An 11412-nucleotide genomic window follows, 5' to 3' on the forward strand; every position below is an offset into this window, starting at 1 on the left:
GAGGGGGGGGGAAGCGCGCGGCGGCGGGAGCGGCTCCTCTGCACGGAGTCCGCCTTGGGAAGCGCGCAGTGATGCTCCCAAGGGAGACGGGACCCTCCCCTTCCCCTTTAACGCTTAGGAGCTTGTCTTCAGACCAAGTCCTAATAAGTGTTGCTTTCAAAAGTGCCCTCTCCTCAGCCTTTAGCTGAAGAGACTTCTCCCTCCCGCCTTCCCTCACCTGAATAACGAGGCGCCGTGTCGTGGCTGGCACAGGCATTAACCTGCCGCCTCGGGGCAGCAGCTGTGCCTGGCCAGGGGAAACAGCCGTAATTACAACCTGTAACGGGATGATGCAGCGTCAGCAGTGAGGATGGACAGATTCCTGCCACCTACCACTGCAGCCACACAGGCGGCTCCAAAGCCTGCCTTGTTCTGAAGGACATAGGCTGTGATCTCAAAAGAGGGTGAAATCCCCAACGTCGGCTGATGAAATCTCAGCGCTTACCACACCTAATTAGCTGTTTGCTGGCTGGCAAAAGCCACGCCTGCCTGTGTCACTATTGCCACTGGCTGTGGGTTCCACAGAGCCACAGCGCCTGATGCTGCAGTGCAGAGCCTGCAGGACTTGCCCTGGCTCTGAGTCGCTGGAGCACACAGGGACACCCAGGATCTGGCACTGGGCTGGGGTGCGCTGGAGCCAACCACAGAGAAAACGTGCTTGGTACCTGGTGAGTAGGGTTGGGTGTTTCTCACAGCTCTCCACAGAAAAATCAAGGCCTTCAGTCCATAAAGTTTTCAAGGCCCCTTCAATTTTCCTGAAGGGTCATGACAGACCTGGCACTGTGTGCACAGTGCACCTCAAGGGTCTTAGGCCATGCATATTTGGTGACTGAACACTGACAGTCTGGCCACTGTGGGTGGTCATAGTGGTCTCATTAGGTCGATCAGATGACAATCCAAATTCATCCAAATGAGTTTCAGAAGGAGCTGGGTAAAAAAGGATCTTCTAAAGGGATCTATGAGACAACCAGAAATGTAGGAGCAATTTCTTACAGGGTCTGTTACTGCATTTTTGTTGCTGCCGTAAGTATAAGCTAGGAAATACCTATGAACGGGGAAGGTGGAATAATTGACACAATGTGCAAATAGAGCAGTGTATTTTCTCTCTTGATAACACCAGCAGTACTGGTTTTTTTTCTCAGGCTGTTGAAACTTTAAAAGTAACACTGGCCAGCCTAGCCAGTTCTGTGTGTGGCTTGTGGTTTGTATACAGTCCAGAAGATTTTCTGGGATATGCTGGTCAACATGCAATTGTAGCAGATGGGAAGATAACAATTGTAAAAGCAAGCCTGTCGTGGCTGTGCTGCTGCATCCTGTTTAAATTGGCCTGACTTGCACTTCACTCCTGGGTCATGACTTCAGAGAACTTTTTATGCAGCAGATCTGTGAAACTTGTAGGTAAAGCAAACCTTTCTGTTTCCCTCTTAGTGCTCTAGTACATTCCAGTTATTAATCTGTACATCATTCACCAGATGGTGAAATAATGATATAACTTACATGTTTTCTCCTCAGAACTAAGAAACACTGTTCCCAGTTCTGGTCAGAGAAGGCTGAAGAAAATATGTACTCTTTAATTACACTGAACAATTGACAAGAACTGCTTCATGTGAAATAACTAGTATCTCATGGCTCTTCATCCCACCTGTTCCTCCTACCACAGAATCTCCCTCAAAAAAAGAGAAAAACTCTTCTGAAGTCTCTTCACCCTGTTAAACCATACTGCTGAAGCTGAACATCTCTAGAGCAGAGGTTTAACATAGTAACCAAGCAAGTCAAGCTGATAAAAAATGTGCATGTGTTTTTTCTAAGACACCAAATGTAAAAAAAGTTCACTCTCGCCATCATGTCTACAGACAAAATATATGAACAATATGTTATCTTTTCTACTTTCCAAGATGTTAAATTTGTAGAGTCTTGAACAGTAGAGTTCCTCAACACCTATGCATCATGTTTTTGTGTTGAAATCCTCGTCTTAGAAGTTCTTTTCTTATACAGAGATTGAATGCAAGCGGTTTAGCGCGACGCTGTCTGTGACAAGCCTGGAGGTTGGCAGGCGTCACCGCAGACAGCCCCTGGTGGGCGGCTTTCAGCAGGGAAGGACGTGCCCCTCAGCCCTAAGGAGCGAGCCCCAGGTTAGATGGCAAGCATGTCGGCAGAGGTGAAAGAGAGAGGGGGGTTCTCCATATGGATTCCACAGGTCTGAGTTTCTTCCAGCACAGTGCAGAGTCCAGGGACGAAGAACAAGAAACACAAGCGGGTCCAGGGATTTTATACTCAAAGGAATAGGGGTGGGGATAAAGGCGACAACCAATAGGGAAGAGTGAGGAGGGAGGAGTCCACAGGGAATTAACCAGTGCTCATAGGAGGGGTAACAGGGAACAACCAATGGGGCATCGAATAACACAGAACTTTCCAGAACCAATACATCATCAGCTAAGGAGATAAATATTCATGCACTTATACATAAAACCAGGAGGGGAGAACAGTAGCCAATCAACTTGTAACAAGCAAATCAAGGAAACAAAGGGTTATGGGGACTTGCCCTCACTGCGGAGTTTATCTTAAACGTCAGTGCCTGACCACCAGGCTTTGGATTCTGTTGCTCCCTCTGGGGTCACAGTGGCTGCAGTCACCCTCACTGCAACAGTTTAGTACTACCAGTATGAGTCAGAACTACAGACTCATTCGGGTCAGAAAGGAGGGAGATCCTTTTGCAGCAATCTCTAGTGCCGTCTCCTACTCAAAGCATGGCCAATACTGAAATCCAACCACATCATTCAGGACTTTCTCCAGCCTGGTGTCAAAAGGCCCTAAGGGTGAAGATTCCATAACTTGCACAGACAAGCTTTTCCACACCTTGATTAACCTCCTAGTGAGTTTTTTCCCCCCTTTTTGAAAGTGACTATATTTGTGTAAGTGTGTGTAACTTCATGAAGGCAAAAATTCAAATTCCAGTTAAAATTTATTGAGTTGGTAAGAACAACAGTCCAATCTGTAACTATACAAACAGTGACTTGCAGAACTGCAGGTTGTACAGCCAGGGCTGTTTGAGTGGTTCTCCAAGTGGAGTCTGCTTTTACTTTTCCTTAATAGAATCAAAATGCAGGTTCCAAATGCTGTGTAGCACTCCAGTTTCTGCAAAGCTTCTAAACTACTCTTGTATGTTTGCATGCATGTGTGGCTCCATATACATCATTGATTCCAGGGTCTCTGCTGTCATACTAGGCCTGTATTTCTGCATTAGTGATAAATATTTCATTCTTCACAGAATGACTACTTGTTACTACAGCTTAGATCAAATCTGGTTTTCAGCACAGAGGTAAAAAGTAAATGAAATTTGGCATAGCCAGCTCATAAGAAAAATTGATGCTATATCTAAACAAGTTAAGACAGAGTTCCAGACAAGCCTAGATGAGTTCAAGCAAAACAAATCTGACATCGCTCAGTCCGGAGGCTTTGAAAGCCTGTGGCTCTTTATTAATAATGGCAATACTGTATTTACTGGCCTGCAGGCCAACATCCAATATTACCAGGTCATTGTTGCAATAACAACTCTGTAGATCAAAAATATTTGAGTCATAGGCAATATTAGATGTTATTCAAACTCAGTTCCCAAAGGATATTTGTCCTGCCTAATTGCTTGTGAGTTACACAAGCCTAGCAAGGTGTTTGTTTGTTAAGAGTTTTGGAAGCCTCAGGCCAAAATGTTTTGATTACTAAGGTAGAAAAGAAAACCACCAAAGCAGTTTTAAGACACAAATAGCAACACTACTGGGTAAAATTTGATTTTCATGGTGGCAGTTCAGTAACTGTCTTCATATTCATATTAATAGTGTGGTATAACAAAGTAGCATTAGAACCAAGGCAGCAAAAGACACCGGTAAGGCTGGCAGGATACTGTCTGTTACTGCTGGAATGGTGTCCATGTTACAGAGACTCCAGGCGTGGGCGAGCTGTATTTTGTCAGGTCCTATTGCACAGACTTTGTGTGGCAAGGTTTTGGTAACAAGGGGGTTATAGGGGTGGCTTCTGTGAGAAGCTGCTGGAAGTTTCCCCTTCTAGAAGAGGCAGTGCCAGCTGGCCCCAAGATGGACTCCACCAGTTTTGCCCAAAACAGTTGCTCCCCATCCGTATCTCAGCCCATGAGCCTTTTGTTACATTTCCTGTTTCCCGTCCAGCTGAGGAGGGCAGGGAGAGAGGAGCTTTGGTGGGCACCTGGCACCCAGACAAGGCCAACCCACCACAACTACCTAAGCATACATACAACCTCAGAGATCGCAAAATGATTTTTTGCTAGAAGAGAAAGTTGATATTTAAAGAAGGCTTTAAATCAGCTGAGTGCTTTCCTGAGCATAAGCAGCCATTTTCCTTATGCTTTTAATTTCTCTGTCTGAATAAAATACAAAGCCAATGTATAATCCACTAAGAGTTCTCCTTTTCATATTTGACCACTAGATGATGCTGTGACCCTTAACTGCAAATGATACTGTACTGTTAACATTTTGGTTTATTTTCTAGAAGTCTGCAGCATTTTTATATATGAAAACTTGGTGTTTTCTTTTTCTTACATGCATTGGAGCTGTAAGCACATATAGGTTGGTTAGTTTCTATACAAATCCATATAGATCAGACATCTTAGCAATAGCTCTTTCTGACAACATGGGGAATTTCATGTGATTTTTGAAGCTGTTCTTATATGTTCTCCCTAGATGCAGATGTGGACTGCTTTGAGTAAAGACTTTTGCAAAAAGGAGAAGGTATACTGAGAAGATATTTGAGATACCTGATTCAGGTTTATATTTATATTTCTTTCTGTTTATGTGTCCTACATAGTCAGTTAGAATGGTGGGTTTAGTTTCAGTTTTGGAATTTATTTTTCTATGCTGTAAGAGCATCTGGAATTAAGGAGGACATTTCTATTTAGAAATTATTGCTAAAAAATTAGGTGATCTTACTTATTTCCATAGGCATTATTTCTGGTTCGTGTTTCCATAAGTCATTTACCACTTTTATATTAGAAGTGCAGTGGTTTGATCCACACTGTTGGGTGTCTTAGCCAAGAGCTCTGTAAGACTTTCACGCATGACACCTTTTACTGATGATCTTCTCAAAGTGGTTTCAAGACCACAGCATTCTTTCATGTGAGCTAATTGTTTCTCACCATTTGCCGTTTCTATGAAGTCCTACAAACACTTTCTAGTTTCTGCAGCAGTTCTTCCATCTTCCTATCAGAAATGTTCATACTATGAGGCTAAATTGATTGCAGCAGACAAAGGAAACATACTCAACTCGCTACCTTCTGTACAGAAATGCTAGAGGTACAGCTCCATTCAGGTGATCCCCATATGTCAAAACCAGAGAAGGAATGAAAACAGGTTATACAATTCAGAACAGCTTGAAAGCTAGGTCAGGGCCAGTCAGTTCCAGCAGAAGAGAACTTTGGAACTAGCTTAACATCAGCCTTTCCCACTTTCAGACATTCATGTAGCACACTTCTGCCAGTCAGAGATCTGGATCTTATTTTCAATATGTAAGCAAGGAAATTACACTCTCTGAGAGGTAAGGAGTACATAAAGCCTGTTTTTCCCTCACTGAAATGGCATCTGCCACTCACACTGGGGTCTGATCAGGAAATGCCTACATGGCACTGCAATTCCAACTTCACTGGGACATTGTTCTATCCACAGCAGGCTCTGAGGTGAGGGATAATTCACATTCATTTTAAAAGTAAGCTTCATTTTTGCAAACTCATTAACAATTATACTGAAACTGAGCTCCTGCCACATAACTGTGCTGACTCTCATTTTAAATGTTTTCACTAATTTACTTTGAGGTAGGCTTGTATAAAATCACCAGGTTGCAATAGTTTTGCTGAATACATAGGATAATACTCATTTTAGTTCCAGGTGTAAGCTTCTTGTCACCTTCAAAAACACCTAATACTGCCTTCCAATAAAAGACAATGTATACTTATATAGGCAACAAGTACCTGAAGTTTAAAATGCCCTTAAAAGTTGTTGAAAATGCTGTGCCACTGGGATGCCAGTGCTAGGGACCCCAAATATCTGGCACATGCCTACACAGCTGCAGTGTCCCTGCAGTAACATATTCTAATGGGGCAGCACAACAGAAGATCTTCTGGCTTTCTTCAGATGTAACCAGAGGCCAGCCTTGGCTTCTAAGAGACTCACAGCAAAGCCACTTGTTTTTCTTCTTCTACCCCATGACCAGGCAATTTGGACCCTTGTCTCACCAACAGTCCCACTGATATCCAGGTACTGCGTATTTATTCCGTATTGGTAAGATCAGCAGTAAGAATATCTACCTGGACTTATTCTGCTCTTAAAACTATGTGTACACAACTGTAAGGACTAAGGTTGATACAAGAGGCTTCATCACCATAATTTCCATTTATATAAAGCTATATATTTCCCAAACTCTGAGGAGTTGTATGTTGTAACAGACTCCTGTTTTAGTTGAGTGGCTTTTTTTTCTTCTTTCTCTGTGTTTCAACTCTATCTTTTAATGCTAGTCTCCTTCTACATCTACATCTACATCTATATGTACATCTACATCTACATCTACTTCTCCTCTGGCAGAATTTCATAGGTGGGAAGAAGCTTCTCTGCTGCAAAAAGAATTTTCTTTGATAACTTTAAACAAGTCTTCTGGAGATTTATTGACTTGAATTACAGCAGCTCACTTATCACTAAGGCTTTGTGTAAATCACAGAAAAGGATAACCAATTTCATATGGGAATGAAGTGGACTTCACCCACTAAATAGAAGAGCTCAAACAATCATTAATATCTGATGTGTACATCTACACTTAATATATTGTGCCAAGGCCAGCCTAGAGATTGGAGTCAGGTCTTATTTAAAAGGAGACGGATAAGAGAATGAGAGGACACTATTTTAAGCCAAACAGCAAAACATAAGGGTATATACTAGTGGCTAAATTCTTTCCAGTGCAGAGTGTCTATAAAATTTACTTTGCAGCTCTGCTTCATTTAAGACACAACTATAAATGGCTTTATTTTCCCCTAGGACCTGCTTGTTGTACCCTAATTAGAGTTTTTATCTAGCGTGTTATTATTCTGGTTCTGCTGAATAAGAGCATGTCTGCTTTGAAAGGCTTTCAAGTGCACGCTCTCATAAGTCCACTTATTTTTTCCCTAGCTTTTATAAAACAAATTATTTTTATATTTATATTATGATATTTAAGTATTAGTTAACCCCTCAAGACAAACATTCTTTTTCTAGCTAAAAAAAATGTGGGGCTAACAAAGTTGTTTGTACATTTAGAGCGGTTATTTTTGTAGTGCAGTTTTAATAAAATCTACACGGTGAAGCATGGCATTGTCTTCATCTGTGTGCTTCCAGAATGATCAGAAAGAGGTGTGTAAGTGAAATATCATCATCTTAGTAAAACTTTTTTTCCTATAAATACTTGTCAGACCAGGCTACCTTAGGCAAGGCCGCTCCGTGGAGTTTCACAGAATCCCAGTAGCTGCAGTGAGTGTTACATACAAACTGCTCCCTTTGCCAAAAGCTTCCACGGGCCTGGGGCTGAGCACTCTGCCTCAAGCAGAGCCCTTCAGGAGCAAGCTGGAAGCTTCCCATTAATTACTGGTTGGATTGAAGTCTAAGCATTCAGTATAGTTCAGATCAGAAAGCCACCAGGAAAGCTGCAATTTAAATTTACTGTACATCAAAGGAGAATGCGCAGATGGCATACTCTGTCTAGGGGATCACTGGAATTTCCTACTCTTACTTCCTTAATTTATGAGGAAGAAATACTGCCTTTTTAATTACTAAAGTAGCCTTTGCATCTGCTATAGGGATATAGCAGTGAAATGAAATGGTGAAACAAATGGAAACAAGGCACTGTTGAACACAGCCTTGGGAACATGGCAGTCAGAAGGCCATAAAAAGCTTTTAACAATCAGAATGGCAAAGGGAAGATTTGGAAATGTAAAAACACTGACTGCTGTGGTTTGATTCCTGTCATAGAAGAATTTGTACTGAACCAGTACCTGACACTCTCAATTGCTTCACCTAGTGGGAAAAAAAAAAACCAAACAAACCCCAGTCTCAGGTTCAGCAAAAAAAAAAATTATTTCCTTCATGAGAGAGCTGCTTCTAGCCACTCTAACAGGAATAAGAGGAAGCTGCTTTGTTGCTACTTCCAAGAGCTGTGCTGAGGCACAGCCCCCCTGTCCCTGTGTGGCCATAGTCAAGTGCTGTTGGGGGATTTGGTTTGCAGTGTTTCTTTTCCTGTTGGTGTAATGGTTTTTTTCCTTTTGCCTCATTTTTTGGTGTTGGTTTTTGTGAGTTGTTTTTATTATTTTGATTGATTGGTTGGTTTTGTGGGTTTTATTTTTCTTTTTTCCACACCTAGCCCTTTTGTTGGTAAATCGGTTCATCAGTGTGGAAAATACACCACAAAGCCTGCATGGGTTTCATGAAATCTCCTAGTAATGTTTCTGGTTTGTACACCCTGATGGAAGGAACCAAGTAGCAGATCCTTATTTACACTTTGCATAAGCTTTAGTTAGTAGAGGAAACTTCTCGTCTGCTCTGAAAGAAGCACATCTGTCAAACACTGCATTTACTGCAGAACATTCTTCTAACTTACTACTCGTTCCAGATCTTTAGCCCAGAAATAAACCAAACCAAACCAAACCAAACCAAACCATGCTGGCATTTTCCTTTCTGTTAATTCAGCAACAATTTTGGTAAGAGAAATTTTACGTAAATATTTTAAAGAGGAAGAGCTCGGGATTTGTACACCTAAGTTTCGGTTTAAGGGAGGGCTTGGCATTTTAATCCACACCCAACCCCTCACTCTTCCTCAATCCTCTAAGTGCAGTGACCTTTCTTGGATTTCACTAAGAGTATATAATAAATTATTACTTCTCTTATAACTCCTGAGATTTTTCTCTCCTTTTCACTTTCTGTAAAATTCTTCTGATGTATTTTGTGAGGAAGCTGCCTGAAGAAGTGCTTGATTTAGGGACAGATCAAGTCATAAATCTTCATTCATCAAGGATGGGCAAGAAGTAGTTCTACTGAAGACAACTGTCATGGATTTCCTAGAGGAAGGAGACGGGGGAATTTGAGAGAGGAGTGAGATCCACAACTAGGAGATCTAGTGAGAACCTGAGAAGAAGGGTTTGAAAGGAAGGGCAAAATCAACTGGAAGCCTGAAGAGATAAAGGAATAGAAAATCTAGAAGAGAAAAATACAAATAAAATCTAATAAATATTAATTACCACTGCATAATGAGAAGATAAACTGAAGATTAAGAACAAGCAGAGTAAGCCTCAGTGGCAGCATCTTTGGCCATCAGGAAAGGCACGGTGGGAGCTGAGCAAAACAGAGCAGCCAGGGCACAGCCCCACAGCACCTGAGCAAGGTGAGCAGGAAACCTCCAGAGACAGCCACCACATCCAGCTAAGAGCCCACATCACAGGACAAGTTCACTGATGATACAGCTCTGAGATGGAGGGACAGATTCAGCCCACACACACCAGGATCAGTTCCAGGAGTTGCCAAGCAGGTCCATAGCACTGCAATAGTCCCAGGTGAAGTCTGAAGTCAAGGCCCGAATCAAGGAGCACAGTAGCCAAGTGCAGGTATGCCCAGCACTAAACTAGACCAGTACTCCTCCCAGGCCACTGAAGGCCAAAGGCCCAGCTTAAAAACAGCTCCTGGGCCCATGGACAAGGGGTGTGAATGGAGGCTTCAGCTGAGGCTGGTCAGGGCCCTTAAAGCCTATTGGTGCCTTGAGGGCTCTGACACCAAGAAGACATGAGCACAGTGACCTTGGCATCCTGTAATGCCTTTAGAATGTACCATCCACATTCAGGATATGAAAATCCATATTAGAACTAATTTTTACATTTGGTACTAATAAGTACCACACCAGCCAATTTAAAATGAATTTGGTGTGCAGCAAGAATGCTTCAAAGCATCCTAAAAAAATGGAGCATATATTAAATGACACTGACATAAAGATGGCACTAGTAACTGAAACCGCATACAAGTGCAAGTTTTAGTCATCTGTTTTCTTTTGTGGCCTCTTTGTGAACATTACAAGCATACATGCTCTGCTGTGTTCCCTGTGCCAGCCGAGTGCTCCTACTGTCCCACCACATGGGGTTTCTGCTTGCTGGTCTGGCTGCAAGCTAACCCCACCACGAGCAGGATTCTTTCACTTCCTTTAACATGTGCCTGAGATGCTGCTGTTTCCCTGCCCCAGAAGAGATGTATAACAGAGACCACTTTTTAATAGCTTTTTTTCCTGCATTGGCTTTAGGGATCATGAAGTCAGTCTTTGCCAATAATGCCTCAAATAGGTATCTATGAACATTAATATTTATTGTCATGTTGAATGCAGGGTTTGCAGAGTGCCTAAAGCAGGTGTCTACATGTTAAAATGCAGACAGGGCTGTTCTGAGATAAAAATTATTCCATGCTAATGTCATTTGTCTCTTGGTAGTTGTTTCTGTTTTCCACCAAAGTTGAGCAGATAAATCATATGTTCTACTCATGTTGCAAGCCTTTGCTTCCACTCATGAAGTGATTCTTTGGCCATTAAATGTTAGAAATAACAGGGCATTGTGTGTCAGAACTCCAAATGGCTTGAATGGCTTTTAGAGATATAGCTGGGTAACCATGGACAGGCACTTAGGGTATGTGAAAGATTATGTATTTTGTGTCCAATTTGTTTTACATTGAGTAGGCCTCAGGAATAGCAAACCAAAAGTTTCATTAATATTTTTACCAGAAAGTTCATTATTCTAAGTCTATTAAACCTTTTTTATTTTTTTTTTAAACTTTGGGTAAGCCCTAGGAATGCCAAACTAAGAATTTCTCTGATATTTTTACCAAAAGCTTTCTATTCTAAGTATGTAAACTTTTTCTCTTCTTTTTCCTTCAACACTAATAAAGGTCATATTGCTGCATGCTGAATCAACTATAAGTATTTCCTGTGAGTTGAATTTTATTTCCGAAGCTGCTGACCTGACTTCTGTGTATGACTGGATCAGAGAACCATCTGGGAGACATCTGTTAAGCTGTAATATCTCCCAGACAGGGAACGTATCCCACAGTTCAACTGTAAAAAGCTGAGGTAACTTTCCACTTCTATGCAAGTGTTCTTTAATAAATAGCAAGCAGTAAATGATAAAACACTGAGCAAGTTGCTTGGATTCTGTCCATAACTGTGGATAAGACCCACTTATTAATTTGGTGACCTTGTATTTGAATACAATAAATAATAGCTCAACATTTTTTGCATATCTGTCTGACTTTTTATAGTACTACCCCCTTATCATCGATAAAAATAAAAACACCTTTTCTGTTGCAA

The 11412-nt window shown here is 41.7% G+C and overlaps 1 protein-coding gene and 1 long non-coding RNA gene across 3 annotated transcripts in view; one reads left to right on the top strand and one right to left on the bottom strand.

Annotated features, from left to right (window-relative positions):
* Positions 1-358, bottom strand: part of RNPC3 (RNA binding region (RNP1, RRM) containing 3) — a 14690-nt gene extending 14332 nt beyond the window's left edge. For both annotated transcript variants that reach the window (XM_017729764.1, XM_017729763.1), the window contains exon 1: positions 218-358. In XM_017729764.1, the coding sequence (XP_017585253.1) occupies positions 218-256 (39 nt within the window). In that variant the 5' untranslated portion in view covers positions 257-358. The remainder of the gene's footprint in view (positions 1-217) is intronic.
* A 260-nt stretch (positions 359-618) lies between these two features.
* On the top strand, positions 619-11335 carry LOC108445570. Its single transcript, XR_001860469.1, has 2 exons — positions 619-707; positions 1552-11335. It is a non-coding gene; the product is annotated as an uncharacterized LOC108445570 (long non-coding RNA).
* The last annotated feature ends 77 nt before the right edge of the window (positions 11336-11412 follow it).

The sequence above is a fragment of the Corvus brachyrhynchos genome, unplaced genomic scaffold (genome assembly GCF_000691975.1).
Source record: "Corvus brachyrhynchos isolate BGI_N302 unplaced genomic scaffold, ASM69197v1 scaffold101, whole genome shotgun sequence".
Taxonomy (NCBI): domain Eukaryota; kingdom Metazoa; phylum Chordata; class Aves; order Passeriformes; family Corvidae; genus Corvus; species Corvus brachyrhynchos.